This window comes from Ceratotherium simum, chromosome 13, assembly GCF_057802395.1.
Source record: "Ceratotherium simum simum isolate JZ-2026a chromosome 13, ASM5780239v1, whole genome shotgun sequence".
NCBI lineage: Eukaryota > Metazoa > Chordata > Mammalia > Perissodactyla > Rhinocerotidae > Ceratotherium > Ceratotherium simum.
In genome coordinates this window covers 35,383,563-35,404,245 of record NC_141912.1, presented here as the reverse complement: position 1 = coordinate 35,404,245, position 20,683 = coordinate 35,383,563, and the positions used below count along the sequence as shown (strand labels likewise).

The window sequence follows — 20,683 nt, the reverse complement described above, 5'->3', positions numbered from 1 at the left end:
TACAGATAGGGAAACTGAGGCCCAGAGAGGAAGGGACAGGGAGTCTGAGACAGAACCAGAATCCCTGGTGCCCCCTGTGCTGTGCTCCCCCAGAGCTGCCTCTTTCTGGCGATTTGAGAAACTCCTCTCCTGCGAGGGGCCTGCGGCTCCTGGGATCCTCCTTGTGCTCTGCCCAGGGCCTCCTGGGGGTGGCAGGCCAGGCTGAGCCCACCCCGCGGCCAGCAGCGTGTCCTTGCTTTCTCCTGCTCTGAGCAGGGCACCTGAATAAATCCTTTCTGTATGGCTGCTATCTTGTTCACCAGTGGCCGGAGGGAACAGCAATCGACTTTATGAGCATCGTGCATTGCACGTCGAGCATCGGGTTGTTCAGGGAACCGGCTGGGGGAGGTGGGTGGTGGGCGAGGGGAGGTGAGAGGATAGGGCACACTGTGCCGCTTTGGCAGCCCCTCACCTCATATCGGTTACTTCTCCTCATCAGCCAGGCCGCCCAGCTGGCAGCTGAAGGGGTGAGGAGTCCGCTGCCCCGGGGAGGGAGGGACCTGTGGAGTGGAGAAGCAGAGGATCCCGTTTCCTCGGCTCAGACGTGCTCTGCAGCACCCTCACCCTACCTCCTCCTTGGCAAGCCCTGGCCCCCGGTTTTGGGGTCCATCCCCCTGTGGATGGAACAGGCACCCCACTCCTCAGAACATGCCTCATGCAGGGCAGGAAGCTCCCCGACCCAGACAAGCTTTAGAAAAAGCAGGCGTGACAAGGGGAGAAGGGAGTGTGGGGGACATCCACCCCATGACGACTCTTTAAAAACAGTCCCTGGGAAAGGCAGGGGCCCTCCAGCCGCAGTCTGGGCTCTCTGAGGACAGGGCAGGCCTGGCGAACCCACGGCAGTTTGAGAATGTGGCCCCTGGTCGCTGGGCCAAGCTGCTTGCTGGCTGTGCAGTTTGGCTGGAATGACTCCTGCTCTGGGCGGTTCTGGCTTGTCCGCTGCTGCCCTCTGCTGGGCACAGGCTCCCGCGTTCTTCCCGGACAGGCTCGCTCCTCAGAGGTGGACAATTCAGCTCAGAGGCCTGAAGGACCATGACCACACACTCACACACACACGGTCACACACTCATCTACACACTCATACACACACGCTCCACCCATTATTGTGTTTTGACCCTAAAAGGCTGCTGCTTCTTGCAGCCATGAAGTTGCCATGCTAACCACTGCCAAAACCTCCTCTCCGGCTCGTAGAACTCTTACATAAGGCAGGTGGGGGTCATGTTACCTAGAGAAAGGCAGGGAGGTGTGGAGAAGAGTGTCAGAGGTTGGAAAACGTGCAGGTCTGGGTGTTTAGCAATATCCAAGACCCTGAGTGCAACTTCAAGGGGGCCCGTGCGTGGGGAGAGCTGATGGAATAGTAACTAACCACGCCCCAGGACCCGCTGTTGTGAGGTCACGATATGCTAGGCAGCAGGGAGGAGAAGCCTGTCAGCCTCTGCCTCCCCCAGAACGGCCCTCCAGTGGCTCGGCTCCTCGAGTCCTCTTTGCCCCATGCGTCTCCCGCCCTGACACCAAGCTCAGAACACTGCCGTGCTGCTAAGGGCATTTGTCAGGGGCTGAGGAGCTTCTCAGCTAATAATCGCTGTGTTAAAATCACACGTGGTCCTCAAGCTGGAGGAACGCTGGGAGGTTTTAAATGTTGGAGGAAAAAATCTCTGAAAGGATAAAATCAGCCCCCGAATAAGTTTCTGCGACTGAGGAATATGAAATATCGCTCAGAGCTTTTGGAAATCAAGCCTTCCTGGGAAATGGATGCTCTCCAAAGCCACATATTTGAGGCACGGCTGGGAAGATGATGTGTGAAGTCCCCTGGCATTTGGTATTGATCCCACCAGGCTGGGGACCACGCAGATGGAGGGCACACGGTCCTATGGCCCTTGAATCATTTCTAGAATGGATTTTAAAACAAGATTTTCTTTCCACAGAAAAATACCTTGTGCCTTCCCAGCCTGGATGGGCCCAGATGATACACAACCCTCCACTAAGTGAGAAACTCCAAAGTTCTCCTGCCCATTATGACCTAAGCGGTTTTAAATGGTTTTCGGGTCCTCTCCTCTCTAATAGATTAAAACATGCTGCCTTGGGCATTACAAAGACATTGAATGGTACTGGTACCAAACCTCTGGTTCCGGGAGGCCTGCGAAATGTATGGTAGAGCTTCAGAGGCGAGAGGGCCGGCCATAAACCATGCTGCTTTTGAATCTGCAGCTGGACACGTTTTATATGGCAGTCTTCTTCCACTACAAGCTGTTTCTTAATTATCTCCTCCCCAGAATGCCCCCCTCTCTGATTTATTGGGATCACCTCTGTGATCTCAGGCTAACCCCTCCTGCAGGCACCAGATAGGCACCTCTGGTCTGTGTGGCCATCCCCCTCTCTGCCCCTCCACTGCAGGGGGGGTTGGGGGGAGCATGAAACTGGATCCCGCCTCTTCCTCCCCACACAGCCTCCCCTCTGGTCCCGTCTCCAGCCCACCCTTGCACTTCCCTATTGCTCCCTGCACACACACTCCCCGAAACAGGCCCTCCTCCCCCAGGCTGAACCCCCTTCTCTCCCCACCTCAGACTCCTTCCTGGGCCCCTCATACCCCATCTCAGCTGAGAGCACTCTCTCTCCCAACCTTTTCAACTATGACTCATTTTTCAGCATAATTTCTTCCCTACGAGTCCCCCTTTGGTACTCATTATACTTTTAGTATCTGCTGATTGAGAAAATAGATGATGACAAAAACTACCAGGAACTCAATAATGCCTTTAAATGAATTTATATTTTGGTAATCACCAAAGTGTTCACATACATTTGAGAAATTATCGAGCCCCATGGGTGTCACTTGTCTAGTCTGCAGATAATGCTTGTGGTGGTGTGCCTTTCGGTAAGGTCCTGAGCCCAGTACAAGCTCCTGGAAGGCTCTGTTTCTGATGTCAGTCATTGAGGCACACAGTGTGGAGAGGGCCTTGGACAGGACCTGGCCCTGAGAGCCTGACTTGGGTCTCAGGACCCCCAGAGGAGCCTGACGGTGGGGCAGAATGGGCATGGGCTTTAGAATGAGACAGACTCACTGCAGCCAACCCGCAGCTCTAGGGCTCACTCGCTCTGGACCCTGGGAAAGTGCTTCAACTTTTCTCCATCTGAAAATTACTCTCTTGAGAAACAGGGTGATTGTCAAGCCAGTGGTCCATGTAGATGCTTCATAGGAGTGGCTATTACTGTGTAGAGAAATTTATGCAATGAAATATCTGAGTGCCTGACTCAAGTGAGGTTGCTTTCAACTTAAGGGCTTCACACTGGTATTTGGCTGTTAGCTGATGAATTAGCCAGGACGGATTAGGCTGTGCTGTGTAACAAACCACCCCAAACCTCCATGGCCTAATATAGCAGAGGTTTATTTCTCCATCATGCTTCATATCCAACATGTGCAGTCACTCAGGGAGTAACTGGGCATCTAAGATCACCATGGTCAAGGAAGGAAAATGTGGGGATGGCCTGCCCTTAAAGCTCCCACCCAGAAGTGACATGTCCCTCCCATCCACACCATGTGGCCACACTTACTTCAAAGAGCAGGGGAAGTGCAGTCATACCATGTTCCTGCAGGGAAAACCAGAATATCTGTGAACCGCCCTCTAATTTAGTCCAAGTCTGACTTGTGGTTTTGCCTGCCATCTTCCCTAAAATGGGAGCAGTGAGTTCTAAAAGATGCATATCTTCTGTCATTTTTCATGAACTCAGGTTTAGCACATGGGTAGAGCTTATATACCCACAGGCTCTCAGGAAATAAAAAGTGCTGACTGGTAGTGACGAGCCACAGAGGCCCTCATCCACCTCAGCTCGATGGGTTGCATCTGTCATTGTGGCTGGCATCACTGGTATTGTCATCTGTCCCCACTCTGGAAGCCAAATACAACCGCAGGCCCTGCTATCTGTAACCCTCCTTTCAGACTGGGGAATGTCTTGCAACCCAGCGGCAGGCTGGCTGTCGCTCAGGCCCTGTGGTGCTGCAGAGCAGGGTTTATACCAACACAGACAACTCAGGGCCTCATTTAACAACCAGCTCGATGGCCGATGGCCGGGCCTCATCAGAGAAATTAGCCCCTGAGTCTCCTGGAGTGAGGCCCAGAGTTATTCCATTCAGAACACGACCCAATGATAGGGCAGGAAGACACAGGGACCTGAGGCCATTTGTCCACTGTCCCTGGGGGCGGGGAGCTTTAAGCTGAGCTCTTCTGGCTGGGGGCATCTCACCCTCTTCCCGCCCTCCCTCCCTCTCTCATCCTTACTCCCTTCTATCCCTCCCCAGGGAACACTAGGGAAGGATGTTGAGTGAGGGGTCTGGGCTGTGGACTGTGGGAGGAGGCGTGGGCTGGAGAGAGGGACATTTGTCTCCCTCCGAAGCACTAAAGGGAGCCCAGTGTATTCAGTAGATGTGTGAGAGAGGGCGTGAGGTCCTGTCTCAGGCTCATCTGCCTTCCCAGCACCCAGGCTGAGTCAGTCCCGAGAATAACCCGCGCAGTGACGAACCTCAAGTGGTGGCGACGCTGGGGAAGAGGATGCCACAGAGGAGAGCTGTGCATTTTGTCATCTGAGCATCGTGAGAGGCTATAGCAGTGGGCGGGAAACCAAGACTCAGAGTAGTTACCCAGTTCATCCAGGGGCTTCCGCCAGCTGGTGGGAATGCCTGGAACAGACCTGGGCTCCTGACTCCTTGCCCAGTGCTCTTAGGAAACAGAGCAGAGTCCAGAGGCATCGATCAAAGAACACGGCCCAGCCAGTGACAGAAGTGCCTGCATGTGGCAAAAGGAAGGGCTGGGTTGAGAAAGGGCTGTCGACTGGAATTATTTATTTGGGACTTCCGAGGGAGGAATGGGAAGAATGGAGGCCTTCCCTCACTCAGTCCCACAGAGCAAGAGGCTATGCACAAAGATGGCAACAGAGTCCAAGGTCACCATCAGTGCCAAGGGGAAGCCACAGAGTGCCTCCCTGAGCAGCAGCAAAGCCCACCCACCCACCTCAGCCAGGTGCTCCAGGTGCCCAAGCCACTGCCCATGCGTCCTCCCTCCAACCCTTCCCACCACCCTGTGTCAGAACCGCAGACCATACAGCTCAGGAGCAGGAGGACCCTCAGACGTTACCTAATCTACACCCTGAGATAACCCTTGAGGGGCAGGGCCTCAGTTTCCCCAGCTGTCGATTCAGCTTTTTGAAAAGTGTAGGCTGACTACCCAGCAGACACTCCATCACTCCCGACCCACCCTCAGTCTAGGGGCAGCAGAGTTTGCATCGCTGTGCTGTGGGCTGTCTTGGAGGCCCAGGGTCTTCCTGACTTGCTCTATGCTCTCTGAGAAGGTTTGGCCAGGGCTCCTGAGGACATCTGGAAATGACAGTGCCTCACGGGTCTGGCTGACATCCCCAGCCAGAGAACCCCAGCTCTAGGTGGGCCTCCCGCCCCCTCATGATGGTTTCTGCAGAGGCGGGAGCCCACCCACCACTAGGACACAAACTCACTGTCAGCAGGATGGGGGAGGGCAGGCCAGGGGGACAAGAAACGCTGGGTCCTGTCCCAGCACAGCCAGTGACTTGCAGGTGACTTTGGCCAAGTCCCAGCCTCCTAGGGGCTCGTTTTCCTGACTAGATAAAGAGCCCACAGCATGGTGGGTAAGCACGCTCTGGGACTAATGTGCCCGGGTTCGAACCTCATACTAGCTGGGTGCACATAGGCAAGTAACTTAATCTCTCTGTGCCTCATTTTCCTCATCTGTAAAGGCTGGAACTTGGTAGCTGTGATGCTCTGATGGGTTGACCTATACATGGCACCTAGAACCCCGCCTGGCACACAGTGAGCACTGTGTTACCATTTTGTGTTATTATTTCCTCCCCACGCTCCACTGTGAGGTGACATCCATGTCCTCAGAGCTCCATAGGAGACGGGAGTGGGGAAAGAAGGGCGGTGGACTGCCCAGCATGGCAGCGAGGGTTTGCCTGGGACACTGCCGGGATGCATCGGCAGAGCCGGGCGTGCTCAGCAAGGTCAGGCCTGGTTAGTGTGGGCCAGGCCCTGGGGAGACAGGTGTGAGGGACAGGCTCTAGGCTCCTTCCAGGAGTGACTATAAATGAATTCACAACCTGGCTGGCCCTCTGGCTACCAGAAGCGCCTCTGCCTCCCCGCCGGGGACAGGTCAGCTGGCAAACGCCAACGTCCGAGCGAGCCCAGACAGAGGAGAGGGGTTGGGTAGCCTTGGTTTCTCTCTAACCAAAGGGTTATGAGACTGAAGATTTCAACTCATCTCTGGCTGATTCCTGATTTCCCTCAGCATCTGCATGCCTCCCACCAACTTCTCCTCTCAGCCCCTGGAACAGGCTCCCGAGTAGGGCTCGCCTCTGCGCAGTCGTAGAGCAGAGCTGGGAATCACCTAGGCAGCTGTCTCAGGCACAGCCCCCTGCCCATCAGGCCTCCCGCCTCCCCACCCCAACACCTCACCCAGCAACCCCGACCCCCCTCCAGGCATGCTCCAGCCCTGGAGGCAACTCTCAGAAGCTCCACCCTCCGTCAGGGAAAGCCAATGCACATACCAGGCAGCACCCCGCCCCTGCCACCCCCCTACCCCCGCCTTCCCTTTCCTAAAGGGGCACTCTGAGGCCTGTAGGACAGCAGCCAGTGCAGGAGAGGCGCCTGGGGGGGTACGAATGGGCCGGGCTGAGGCCTTCAATGCCACCTGGTGCTGGAGGTCCAGGCGGGTGGCGGGAGGCCCTCTGAGCCAGGGTCCTGAACAAACTGATAGGCAGTGCTGTGAGTGGAGCCAGCCATCCATGCCCGTGGTCTGGACTAAAGGTCATTCAGAGGGTTCATCACACCCCACGCTGCCCAGCCTGCTCACATCCTCGGCCAGGAGTCCAGCAGCGGAGAGTATTAATAACCCGGTGGTGACAGGCATCACTGCGGGAATGTCCTCTTGGACAGGACGAACACGGCCAGGAGAGCCTCCCCTCACAGCTCTCCTTGGCTCTCTCCTGAGACAAAGTCAGGATGACTTTAGGGCTGCATTTCCAGCCCAGAGTTCCAGCATTAGCCTGAGGCCCAGCAAGCCCGCCCTCAGGGAGGGTAAAGGACCAGGCGAGAGACAAGGAGCCCCAAGGGCCTCAGGCAAGGCAGTGCAGGCCTGCTCTCCTCATCCGCAAAGTGGCCGTGATAAAGCCTGCCTTCCCTACAACCCAGAGCTGTTGGGAAAATACGACCACCAAGGCAATAACGCTAGGAATAATAACGATAAATAACATTTATTGAGCACTTAGCTCTGGGCCCTGGGCTAACCTTTGCATGGACTTTATCTCATTTCGTCCCTAACTCCATGAGGTAGGTATCATCATCCCATTCTACAGATGAGGAAACAGGCCCAGAGAGGTTTCTGACTTGCCTTCCCAAGGTCACACGGCAATTATGCTGTGGAGCCATGATGCAACTCGATGGTGCACAGCTATGCTATACAAAAATGAAGCATTCCTGTACCCCCAAAGCCCCTGCAAGATGCTGAGTGTCCCAACAGCAGGGACTGTGCCCTTCTCCTGGGCCTGGGATCAATGTCCGCAAAGGAAGGCAAGCAACACGACGTGAGAAGCTGAGACACAGTCTCTGCCCTCTGGAAGCTTACAGTTGCATGTATTGTTTGATTTTTTTAAATGTTTTAATATTTAAATTCAAAAGGTACAAAACAGTATTTAGTGAAAAGTCTCCCTCTCAGCCTGGCTCCCTGAGGGAACCACCATTACCAGTTTCTTGTAACGTATTATTCCAGAAGTAATCGATGCCTATTTACAGTCTTGTTTAACTACCGGTGCATCGTGGCTGGGGACTGTGGGTCCTTCCAAATGCTGCCCCGGCACACCATCTCCCTCACATCACGTCCACCTCCCTGCTCTGCTTTCCAGGGACCCCGCCAAGAGCCCACAGATGGGAGGACAACTGTGCTATGACAGTGATAGAGGCCAAGAAGGAGACAGCTGAGGACCGCTGACGGCCCCACGTCCTGTCCAGGAGCTGCCACTTCTACCTCGCGCCTTCCTCCCGTGGATTCACGGGGAGGCCCTCTCCCTGAGCAAAAGCATGGTGGTACAGGACAGCACAGACGCTGGGGACACCAGGACAGGCGTGCTGCTGGAGCCCTTCCTGCACCAGGTCGGGGGGCACCTGAGCGTAATGAGGTACGACGAGCACACCGTGTGCAAGCCCCTCATCTCCCAGGAGCAGAGGTTCTACGAATCCCTGCCGTTGGCCATGAAGCGGTTCACCCCACAGTACAAAGGTGAGTGTCCAGGCAGCGGACGGGCTCAGGGTCCGCCGCACCGGGCCAGGCTCCTCTGCATGCACCCTCCGCTTCCTCGTGCACTGCGGTGTGTGGAAGGGTTGCCATGGAGACATGCCCCTCTCCTGCAGCCCGGTGGCCTTCGCTGTCCTAGTTTCTCTGAACTCTTCAAGCTTCCAGGTCTGGAGCATAATGCCATTTGGCATCCCTACAAATTAGCTCAAGCCACCAGGCTTCGAGGAATTGAGAATGGGATGAAACGATACCCCAGCCCCACCATGCCCTGAGGCGGCATTCTCTTCTGCGCTCTGGGTGTGCCATGGCTGGGTCCTGTGACCGTGGCTGGGAAACACAGGACAGGTTGAGGCCTCCTTCCCTTCGCCTCCCTCTGGAGACCCAGGCGGGTGGCGGGAGCCTTGGGCCTGGGACACAGCGTGTTTAGGAAACCAGAATTCCCGCCCTCATCCAGGAAGGGGCAAAGCCAAGGGGATGGGCTGCCTTCCAGGTGTAGCTGGGGAAACACTGCATGGAGCAGCGTGTGTTGTGTTCTGCATCTGAGCACAAGGTGGGCTCTGGGGAGAGAAGGCCCAGTGGTGGGGGGCTGCCATTTGGGGGCCTCAGGGCAGGGGCACTCTGGGTAGCCGGCCGGGATTCATGGGGCAGGCTGTTTTGTCCACACCCGGCCTTCGGTGAACGAGGTTCAAGGGGCTCGGGGTATGACTCTGCCAGCCGCCGACCCCGCAATAGGAATGAGTGCTCAGAAAAGAGACCTCCTTTAAAGATTTTAGACTTCATGACTGCAACCTTCTGCCCTCACTGTCCCTGTATTTGCGAAGGCAGTGATAATATTCAAGTCAGTCAAAAATTCCCTTGCACTTCACTGATCAAGATAACTGGGAAGGATGGGTTCTGTTTCTCAAAGTGTGATCTGAGATCAACCAACTTTACCAGGATTGCCGTGTGTGTGTGTGTGTGTGTGTGTGAAAATGCAGGTTCCCTCCCAGACCTGTGAATCAGAATCCCTGGGGTCAAGGCCCAGGAATCTGCATTCAGCATGCTCCAGATTGTGACCCACGGGCAAGGGGCCAAGGCCTGGAGCCCTGGGCACTGCTTCAGTCCCGCCCTACCAGGACTCCTGAGAGTACAAGACAAGACCGATGTGCATCACACACTGAGACAGGGCCAGAAGGTTGGTGTGCAGGCTGTGCCGGCCTCCCTGGGGCCTTCTGGGGCCGCAGGCCAGTGTTGCTCGTAGGTTGTGGGTCACTGCCCATCTTGTTGGAGCACCCACTGGAATTAACGTCTGTCCTTTCGCAACTGAACTCGACCTAGCAAAGGGGTGGCAGGATCTCATGTGGGGCAGCCTCCTGCCTGCAGCACTTCACGCTTGTTCGACACAGCTCTGGAGCTGAGACAGACTGCCAGGGTGGCACAGGCAAGGCAGGGAAGTGAAAGAGGCTGGGTCTCCAGGACCCCATCTTGGCGTCCTCCCTGTGCCCTGTCTGCACGTGCCCATTCCTCTGTGGGGGTAGGGCGGCACCACTCTTGGGCAGCCCCGGGCACCGGTCTACTGTCCAGACCTCTACTCCACCCTGCTTCCCCCTTCGGGTTGGGCCCATCCCCGGTGCCACCCGCCCTGGGGCTCTGCTAACGTGATAGGTTAATTTGAGCCAGGGCACCCTAGCTACACGCATCAATGGCCACAGAGGGTGCTTCAGCCTCTGCCTTGGGACTCCACTCAGGAGACGATGAGGAGGGGCTGGGCCAGGGAACTGCATGACAGCCCTTAGGGGAGACCACGCAGCCCTGCTGAGGGTGGGCAGAGCCCACAGGCTGGGGTGACACCCACACGAGGTCTCAGTGATGCAGAGACGCTGACTCACTCACTAGCCAGAACCCGACCCACGTGGTGCCACAGGCCAGGCACCACTGGAGGAAACGCACGTTTACTGAGACACTAGAAGAAGCCCAGAGACCCCCAGCTCTCAGACCCTGGGGCAGCACCTGGGGTCAGGTTTTAGATGGGAAAGAGTCCCTAAAAGGTCCCTCAGACTCTCAGGCTTCTTGTTTCCCCGATAAGAAAAGTAGCATCAGCAAACCCCCAGTGCTCGCTCAGTGCTGGACACACTGCAAGCAGTTTCCTGTGCTAACTCACTGACTCCCCACAACCACCCAATGAGGTAGGTCCTGTCATCCCTATTCACAGGTGAGGAGGCTCAGAGAGGTTACCCAACTCGCCTCAGGCCACACAGCCCATGACAGGCAGAGCCAGGACTCGAAGCCCCAAGGTCTGGCTCCCGAGTGTGGGCCTCGGCCACCCAGGCCTGCTCCACTGGCGACTGTTACTGAAGAGACAGACTCCTGAGGTGCCAGTGCTCGGGGGCCATCTAGCCCAACAAGGGAGGGGATGTGACTTGCCGGGGGTCACTCGGCTAATCACTTCAGGTCAGGGGGACTCAAATGCCCACAAGGCTGCCACAGGGGTCTCCCTTTTTCTCCCCAATGGGAACAGCCCCAGAGAAAGTGGTCATTTCTGAAGTGGCCACCACATGCCATGAAGCACACCCTCTCCCTTCTTGCCGCCGACCACGGTGGTGTCAGGGGGAGCTGGGCAGGGACGTCATTCCCAAGGGCAGTCTCCCCGTGCCAGGAGCTTGCCCTGACCTTTTGCTGGGCTCCTGGGGCATGACGGGGTCTTGGGGCTACATCCCTCTGCCTCCCAGTTCTCCTGTCAGCCCTGGGCGAGCAAGGACATGCTCCTGGTTAATGGATGAGCCAGATTCATATTACAGACGGCGGTAAATAAATGCTCTCATGAGCTTAAAAATAAATACAGGACAGAATATTCACGGAGCCTGGGGAAGATGCGCGGCCAAACTGAAATTGCTGAGATGCTCTGGGCATGTCAGTCATGGCATTAAGCACTCCTATCTGCCCAACTGGCATGCTGGAAGGCTGAGGTGCGTGGGGAGGGCTGGCGAGTGGGCAGACGGGGGCTCTGGCTATGTCCCCCACTCTTCCGGCCAGGCAGGGGTGCCAGAGTGCTGGGAGCCCATGGGCCTCTGAGGCCTAGTCCCCAAGGATACACAGGGCAACCTGGAGGCCAGGCCGGGGCCAACATGGCTCTTGACTAAACGAACAATCCAAGCCCCAAGGAGTCTGGATTCCACTGACATGCTGCTCCTGTCAAGGACAGGCAACTGGGGATTGTGTGCACGGCGGCTCTCTGCCATGGGTCCCGGGCTTCAGGGCAAGGCTGGGCTGAGCCGTGGGGGGCTGTGGAAGAGGGAGGGAAGACAGATAGATGGAGACACAGAGCCAGTCAGAGGCACGCGGGAAGACGGAGCAAGAAGGCAGGGACACGGAGCCTGGCTGTGTAGCTCTGACAATATGAGAAATAGAAATGACTTTTGGATTTTATTGGTTTTGGGTTATTTGCACCTCTGCTCGCCTCCATTTATTTAGACACTCAGAAGTGATGGGACCAGACAAGAGCTGGAGCCTGGAGCAGCGGGTGAAGGTCACATTGCCTGTCCCTCCAGGGAGGCCTCCTGGGCTGGGGCTGCCCGAGAAGGTCTGGCAGGCCCGTCACCACAGCCTCACAAGTGGGACAGGCCAGGGGGCCGCCGCATGGTAACTTGAACTTTACAAGATCTGAAAGGCCTTGCCCTTGGCTGGCTCTGCAGGAGTTGGGGTGAGCGGGCTCCCAGCTGCTCAGGTGGTTTCCAGGTCAGTCCCCCTGACTGGAGCAAGCACCGCAACCCCCCTGCCTGAGGACACAGGGCTGGAAATGTAAACGCCACGTCCTGGGGCTTCCAGGCGCTTCCAGCCCTCTGCACTGACGACTCTCTCACGAGGTGCTGGGATCACGGCTTCTCTGTTCCTCCCACGGAACAGAATGACCCGAACAAATGTGATGGGGACACAGCAGGAGTGTTCCTCATCCATACACGGGTAAACACGGCGTGACGACACCGGAGTCTCCCAGTAAAGCCCTTGCCCCCAGGTGACCGCCTGTTCCTCCTTCCACATGGACGCCTGGTGTGACCCTCTCAGAGCTCCACCCCTCTTGCCACCTGTGTGACCTCAGGCAAGTCATTCAATCTCTCTGGGCCTCAGTGACCACAGTCACCGGCCTCCCAGGCTCGCTATAACTTAGTGATAACAAATGAAAAGCACACAGTGCTGGCACACAGTAGGTGTAAAAGACATGGCAGTGATGAGTACTGTTGTGGTTGTTTCCTCCACCTGCCGTCAGCCTCCTGCTCTCATGAGCAGAACGGCTCTGGAGGGCCCGGTGCCGCCATGCATGGCGTGTTCAGGTAAGCTAGAAATGCCAGGTTAGGTACAGCAGTATTGTTAGGATCACTGTGACTTCACAGGACACAGGGGCTGGGGATGAGCTGAGGGAGAGCAGAGATTTTAGGAGCTAAAGAGAACTGAACATCACTCTCAGGCTGCAAAATTGGGGCACTGGGAATCTGAGATGACAGGACTAGCCCAGGGAGACTGCTGAGCTAGGCACAGACGACCCTGAAGAGTGACATGCTGAATTATAGAGCAGCCCTGAAAATGAGTGTCTGCGCCACCCAGCCCAAGAGGGCCAGGTGGGATGCATACAGGAAGTCAGCTGCCCTGACTGCTGGGTCAGCAGAAATGACCCCTTACGCCGAGAAGGTGACCAAGTAGCCGGGGGAGGAAATAAATACCCTGGAGAACATGATCACATGCCACCTACCCTCTCTGTCAGGTCCCAGCAGAAAATGAGTGGTACATTCAAAGGGGTTTAAATGAAGAGAAGTTTTAAAGGGACTATTTGCAGAAGTGTGTGCAGGATTAAGGCAACCACTGGGGATGGTGAGGCACCCACGCACCAGCACCACTGGAAAGCTGCAAGCACCCCAGGGCCTGAGGGGCCACCTCTCCCTCCCAGGGAGAGGGAGGCCAGAGAGGAACACGGCCATGGCAGAGCCCCACTGCAGCAGGGAGGGAACCAGTGGGACAAATACCTCAGCTTTCTCCTCCCCCACCATCTCCTGCCAACGGCCCCCACTGGCCAAACCCACTGGAAACCAGGGGCAAGGAAGCCATTGGTGACTCGGCAGGGTCAACCTCTCAGGCACAAAGCAGGGTACAGACAGCGGAGGCGGGTTAGCGGGGGAGGGAGCAACAGAGAAGCCCCACTGCATCAGCTGCGGGAAGAACAGGGAACCAGGCACCCTAGAGACCCAGTTCTCGCAAAACCATCTGTGCAGCTGTCTCCGGTGCCACCGCCAAGAGTATCAGTCCCTCTTCACGAGACCTCTGGCGAGGCTGGGCACCCACTGGATGCCAAGCCCCACAGCGGAAGGCCTGGACTCTGCCACAGAGCGAGAAATCCAGGGGTTGACCACAGAGCCATTAGTGCACATGCCAGAGCTAATTACCGACCGGCCAACGTCCCAGAGGAGAAGCCCAATTAGCACATTCATTCATTGGGTTTCCTCGCACTCTTCACGTTCACAACCAGCGGCTGGAGTAGGATGTCGTGCCTTGATTACAAACACTGATGGTGAGGAGGCACTGCGAGCTGGAGATCTCACCAGTCTGTTTTATATCAACCATGTTCCGCCACTAATCTTCGTGTGCTGTGCATCTAACCAAAGGAAATGGAGTACTAAAGCCAGAGATGGGGGAGGGTGAATGAAGGGGCGACAGAGAGTCCTGAGCCCAGAAGGCGGTCTGAGGAAGGCTTCCTGGAAGAAGCTGGCAGATACAGATAAACGGAGGGGAGAGAAAGGATGACGAAGGAGGCGAAGGAGAAGGGGAAGGAGTGGGATGGGCCCCAACTTCCCTCACTGCCGCTCCGTGGTGGGGGCCTTCTTTGCAGAGAACCAGCTCTGATGCCCCAAGGGTGGGCCCAGTTGGGACGGCTGTGGTGTGACTGGGAAGGTATGACTGCACGAAGGAACCAGAACGGAGAACAAAACGTACAAGGCTGGCTTTGTTTAAAGCAGGAAGGGGCAGAGAAGTATGATGAGGCAGAGGCTGTGCCAAGATCAACCCAAGGCTATTTTCTGCAGGCTCCTGGGCTCTGGGCTCATTCTGGAACAGGACTGCGTTCAGGCTAAACCAGGCCAGTCCCCATAGCTCTTCCTTGAAAGAGGAGTTGAGGAAAGGGGGAGGCTGACCAGTGCCATTAAACTACAATTCAAAAGGATGTCACCCATTGCACCGTGTCCACTCAGGTAAATTCCATCTGGTTTCTCCCCTCCCCCCCTCATGTGCTCTGCAGGCACCATCACTGTGCACCTCCGGAAAGACAGCCTCGGCCACCTCAGGCTGGTTGCCAACCCACTGAAGGAGAACCGGGAGCCCTTCAAGGTCTCCACAGAGTCAGCGGCAGTGGCGATATGGCAGACGCTCCAGCAGACCACCAGTGGCAGGGGTGGCGCCTGCCCCCTTGCCGAGTGGCAGCACGCCCAACTGGCACACTCGCTCAAGGAGAGGTGAGGGCCACTTGGCAGGATGACAGAAACCAAGCAGCTTGTCCCTAGCAGAGACCACCATCACTCCCACCTGTGCCGAGGCTGACCGCTCCCCATTAGGGCCGGAGCCGAGAAAATGAGAAATTCAGATGAGGGCTCTGTCTAGAATAACCAATATGACCAAAGAAAGGAATGAATTTTCTTTCACGTCACTTCTAGGGGGAGGATTCCGATGTATTTCACCTCGGAAGCTGATGCACATGCAGAGTCCTATACAGAGCAGGCATTCGGTATATACTTGTTTAATTAAATACCAGTTTCACTGAGACCATAAAGTGTCTCCGGGGAGAAAATGTGCAGAGCAAAAACCCCCAGAATAGTTGACATAAAGGAAAACGGCTAATGTCTCTCGGAAATCATCTTTCCTTAGCGGTCGGGATGGGACAAGGGGAGAGGTCAACGCAGCCCTCAGTGGGGCCTCGGAGACGCAGGGAGCTCAGGGCACCCGAGGTCCTCGGAGAGTCTCCAAAACCTCTGATAATGTTAGCTGACCTCTCTCAGATGAGAAGGATCCTGGGGGTTTTTAAAACATTTATGGGAATCAAAAGGGAGCTAATACAACGAAAGTACCTCCCTTCCCCAAGAAGCACAGCGGATCTAATTAAGCCTCTTGGCTCAGTGGCAGGAAGCGGGTGCACATTACCTCCGTTTCACAGATGGGGAAGCCAAGATGCAGAGGCAGGAGAGGGACTGGACCAAGGACCATGATTCCCACCCCCTGTGGCATTTTGAGGTCTTGAGGAGATGACCACACACCACGCCACAGTAACAGCCCAAACCCCCAGCCCTCTGATGCCAGGCGAGGTCGCTGCCCCCACACTATACTGCCTCAACAGTGAGATAATAATCACATCACTTACATGTGAATTTAAACCCGCTCAGCCCTTTGAGGAGGTGACATGGTCTAATGAGTTGTTCTGGGTTAGAGAAACTGCCCACGAGGATTGCACCAGGGCCTGATCTGGTGCCCGGGGCCTGAGTAGGTCCCCTGTGGGCATTCTGGAGAGTAGTCAGGGACAGTCCATGTCACACTGCAGCCCAAGAGAGCCCAGTCAGTCAGAGGGACAGGCACCTTTCCCCGGACCTCTGCCCAGGGCTGCCCTGTCATCTGCTACTCTCGCCCACAGCCCGGCCACGGCGCTCCTGAGGTCCGAGTTGCACCTCAACGCCCAAGTCTCCTCGCTGGTGCAAGATGCTAATGGGAACCAGGCCGAGAGGACGAGCTTTAACCCCTGGGGCCTCTACTGCCACCAGGCCCACCTGACCCGCCTGTGCACCGAGTACCCAGAGAACAAGCGGCACCGTATCCTTGCCGGCCCTCCCCACTGCGCACGGCGCACCTATCAGGGGGTGCACCTGTCACGGGGTGGGGGAGTGAAGGGAGGTGACAGAGACAGAGAGACACATGGGGGCAGGGGTGGGAGGGGGAGACACACACACACACACACACAGGGCCAGGGAGGGGCGGGTGGGGAGAGAGAGAGGCCAAGGTGAGAGAGAGTTTGAGGCATAAGCCCTCAAATCTGGGCTCTAGAAGATATCAGATCTCTCCAGAAGAAAACTCAGAGAGTATGGGCAAGTCAGACTAGCAATTAAGCTGAACTCCACTCAGGCCATTGGCCATGTCTCTGCCACCTGGGCAGTGTGTGTAGGCTGGCCTGGGGGGTCTCTGTGGGCAGACAGGAATGAGAGCTGCCATGCTGGGTGGGGGTGGCAGGGGGCTCCGAGGGCTAGGTGGATCCCCACACCCCAACTTCCCATCTACCCCTCCAAATTCTCCCTGAAGACTCTTCCCATGGAGATGATGGGGTGAGAAGGGGGTCCTCCCTTAGGGAGGTGCCCCAGAGTGGGCTCTCAGGGGAAGCACTTCCCCTCCCTCCATGCTGCCATGTTCTCAGTGAGCAAATTTAGGCTTGAAATGCCCCTTTGTCACCACTGGGCTCCTTCCTGCAAATGGGCGGCTGGTTTCACAGTATTTACTGAGACACATCTGCAACCCTAATCCCTAAGAAGCTTTTGCAGGATAATTACTCCGCTGAAATTAATATTCCTGCAATTCATCTCCGAAGCTAACATCAACCCACTTCTCCCAAAAGGTACTGGCCCATTCAATGACTCGAGATTTTAGCCTTATGATTTTCTGCCATAAAATGTAAATTGGGCATGGCCTGCCAGGGATTTCATGCCTGCATTTAAATTTCAACCTCAGAGCAAAAAGGAAAAGAAGCTCACATACTCATAAACTCCTCCTAAATAAATGGGAATATTAAAGCAGTCTGCAAAGCTAATCCCTTGAATTCTTAATAGTGACGATGTGCTTGTCTGTAATGAAAGAAACAGGAGAGAAGGGTGGGCGCTCACGGTACAATCTCCAGCCAGCTCTGGAGGCTGCCAACTGCCTCCCGGGGGGGGCAGCGGCCTTGAGGTCCTTGGAGCCCTCCTTAACTTGGGGGGACCAGGGTTCTTGTTGCTGGAAAACGTCGTGTCACAGTACAAGCATCCCTGCATCCTGGACCTGAAGATGGGGACCCGGCAGCACGGGGACAACGTGTCCGAGGAGAAGAAGGCCCGCCACATAAGGAAGTGTGCACAGAGCACCTCAGCCTGCCTGGGCGTGCGCATCTGCGGCATGCAGGTAGGTGGCAAAGGGCCCACTGCAGGGCTGGGCACCATGGCATGTCCACTGTGGGGCAAAGATGTCTCGCATCCAGACACCACTGTCCCACAAGCCCTTCACTTTGGGGCAGCAATAGAGGTGGCCAGGCACAGCTCTTCCAGCGAGGAAATGCATATCCTGGTCTATGACACGCTAGGTTTTTTGAAGAACACCTTTCAGGATAGTGGTGTCAGAAGCTCACCATTATTTAACTCGGTCTCAGGGTCTCTGGCAGCTGCAACTTTCCACAATGGCCACGTGGGTCCTGCCCATGTTGAGAGCAGACCTTTGATGACAGTGTGCAGTCAGGGGCTGGGGAAAGAACTAGGAGAAGGAGCTTTTCCACACACTCTGTGGATTCCTCATTCCCTTGAATGATAAAGCTGAACCCTCTCGTTCTCAGATCCCGTGAGGCAGTCTGCTCTTTGAATTCTTATTAGCCATTCCCTCTTCTTAACTCCACCTTTTCTGCTGCTTCTTGCTACCTGTTCTGGTTAACAAAGTGGGAAGGTCGTAACCTGCTAAGTTCGGCAATGGAATGGTTAATTTTTTATTGCCCAGACTCCACTCTTCATTTTTGCTGCTCTGATGTGGCTATGGCAAGGGCTGCAGAACAGGAGGAAATACACTTTCTCCACTCGCTCACTCTTACGGTCTATCTACTCAAAGCAAAACCAGACACCGATTTGACGGTAAACGTTCTAGCTTTCCTTAATTGAAGCTGCCACCCCTTGAAGCTGGAAGTTGAGTCTATAAATTTGTTGCACAGTGTCCCTTGGAAGGCTTGGAATGCAATCCTCAGGAGAATGGAGCGTGATGATTTGTGGTGTAAATGGAATCTTCCTCTGGACCTCAAACCTTCTGAAATTGATCTGATTTATTTAGAAAGTGATGCCTCTCATGTCTTTACGATGGCTAAATTAGCAGCCCATCTCCAGCCCTCCAAAGGCAACTCCAAGTCTACCATATCTTTCTGATTTTTTTCAACACTGGTTTTCTGTAAACATATCATGTAATCTGAAGGCAGGAAACACCTGAGAAACTGTCTTGGCTATGGGTAGCCCTTCCCTGGTGTGCCAGGCAGAGGTGTGCCAAGTTACCCTTTGGCCATGCCAGCCACTGGCCTTGGTTCAGCCTTTGCTGCTGCCTGTGCCATCTGAATGAAATGGGGGTGGCTGCCACTGTCCCCCCATCAGCATCTCTCCTCCATCTGCTCCCTTCTGGTGGCCAAGACCTGACAGGGGAGAGGAGAGGAGCTGCCAGCCCCACAGAGCTGCGTGGACCTCCCTGTTCCATCCTGGCTCCCCTCAGCTGCACTGGCTACCTGAAAACTCCGTCCACACCTGAACCAGTCTGTGTTTTATCTTCAAACAATTCACCCCACTCTACCCCAAGCCATTACTCTCTCCTTAGAATCTGCAGAGAAAGGACTTTACAAACTTTGTTGGGGAAAATTTAATCTAGTTGGCTTTCCAAGGCCATTGGCTGTGATTTCAGACTCCTACTAAAGCTTTGTAGCTTGGGTTTGCTAATATTTGAATTGAAGAGGGCCAGAAGCCAGAGTTTAAATCATGATTTGGAGGTGGATATTGGAAATTCACAAGAAAGGCGATCCAAACCTTTTCCTAGTGGGTGGAGGGTCACCTCTGTGGGCTGAAGGATCTTTAGACCTTGGGTTCCTATTAAAGGCTTGCACAGAAAGTATTCTAAAATGTAAAAGCTACACTGGTGCTTGAAGATAGATCATCTTTCTGTTCATTTCAGCCATTCTTGCCCTGTGTCTCCTGGAAATCTGTTTATATATTACGTTACCTTGTGACACTGCAACCATAGCAAATGCAATTTTTTCTTAAAGTGTGCAGTTCTTCACATTTTCTTTCTTCTTTCTAATGTAAGGTTTATCAAGTTGATAAGAAGCACTTTCTCTGCAAAGACAAGTACTACGGAAGAAAACTCTCAGTCGAGGGGTTCAGACAAGCGCTCTCTCAGTTCCTGCACGACGGAACGCGCCTCCGGGCAGAGCTCCTGGAGCCCATCCAGCACCAACTCCGGGCCCTCCTCTCGGTCATTAGGAGCCAGAGTTCATACCGGTTCTACTCCAGCTCTCTCCTCATCATCTATGATGGGCAGGAGTTGCTGGAAAGAACCCTGGGTGGTCTGCACCCTCAGGAGGCTCCGCAGACGGCCCACTGCAGCGCCTCCTGTGGTGTCGCCAAAGTTGACATCCGGATGATCGACTTTGCTCACACGACATACAAAGGCTCCTGGAATGAGCACACCACCTACGAGGGACCAGATTCAGGCTATATTTTTGGCCTGGAAAACCTTATCCAGATCCTGCAGGATATCCAGGAGGGAGAATAAGACTTGTTGGGCCCATACAGATTTTTCTGCAGTATAGATCTTATAAGGGACATATCGGTAGCTGGGATAGTCTAGACACCCCTTAGATGTCTTTGCAATAATTATATCTACATTCAAAAGCCATCTCTTTACATGGCAAGCTATATTAACAGCTGCTAAAGAAATCAGCTCTGGAGGTAATTCCACATACCCTGGCACCTTGGCTAATGCTGGTCATTGCAGGCTGGACAGTCAGTACAAAATGGCACCATTTTGGAGTCCACTGGAGGGGTGTAGTGTGAGTTGGAGGCCAGCATTACAGTGAGATTCTGGAGTAGTTGCATTTAAACATGCTTTCTTGTTGTCATGCTGCAGTCCTCACAAGCTGTGAGGCAAACAACCTTACTTGAAGAAGCCTTGAAGAATGAGTTCACGAGTTCATGGTTTTCTGCTCATATGAGCTGCCCGTCCAAGAGCAGACAGAGCTAACGAATGCCTCTTACCTTCCTAAGAAGCACTGTAGGCGGGGCAGGATGAAGGGGGACAGATCCACCCATCTCACAAGCTTTGTCCCCAGGTTCTAAATGGACGAGGACAATCCCAGACACGACACTGGCAAACCAAGAGCCCAGGTTCTCCACTTTTGCCTGGGGAGGGAAGGGTCTCTTTACAGACTTCCAAGTACCTATCAGAAGCAATGATTCTGCCAGATTCTGTACACGAAATGGCTCTGACCATGAAATGTAGCTTCCAGTGGTGGTGGACTGTGCATACGGAGAAGCCACTGATATTACACCACATTCTCAGCTTAGGCTTACTATTTATTT

The 20,683-nt window shown here is 54.9% G+C and overlaps 1 protein-coding gene across 1 annotated transcript in view; it reads left to right on the top strand.

Moving 5' to 3' along the window:
- The window catches only part of IP6K3 (inositol hexakisphosphate kinase 3), a 22,192-nt gene extending 1,509 nt beyond the window's left edge, over positions 1 to 20,683 (top strand). Inside the window, exons 2-6 of the mRNA XM_014782810.2 lie at positions 7,957 to 8,330; positions 14,605 to 14,818; positions 15,985 to 16,160; positions 17,317 to 17,492; positions 19,410 to 20,683. Of these exons, the coding sequence (XP_014638296.1) occupies positions 8,132 to 8,330; positions 14,605 to 14,818; positions 15,985 to 16,160; positions 17,317 to 17,492; positions 19,410 to 19,877 (1,233 nt within the window). The 5' untranslated portion in view covers positions 7,957 to 8,131 and the 3' untranslated portion in view covers positions 19,878 to 20,683. The remainder of the gene's footprint in view (positions 1 to 7,956; positions 8,331 to 14,604; positions 14,819 to 15,984; positions 16,161 to 17,316; positions 17,493 to 19,409) is intronic.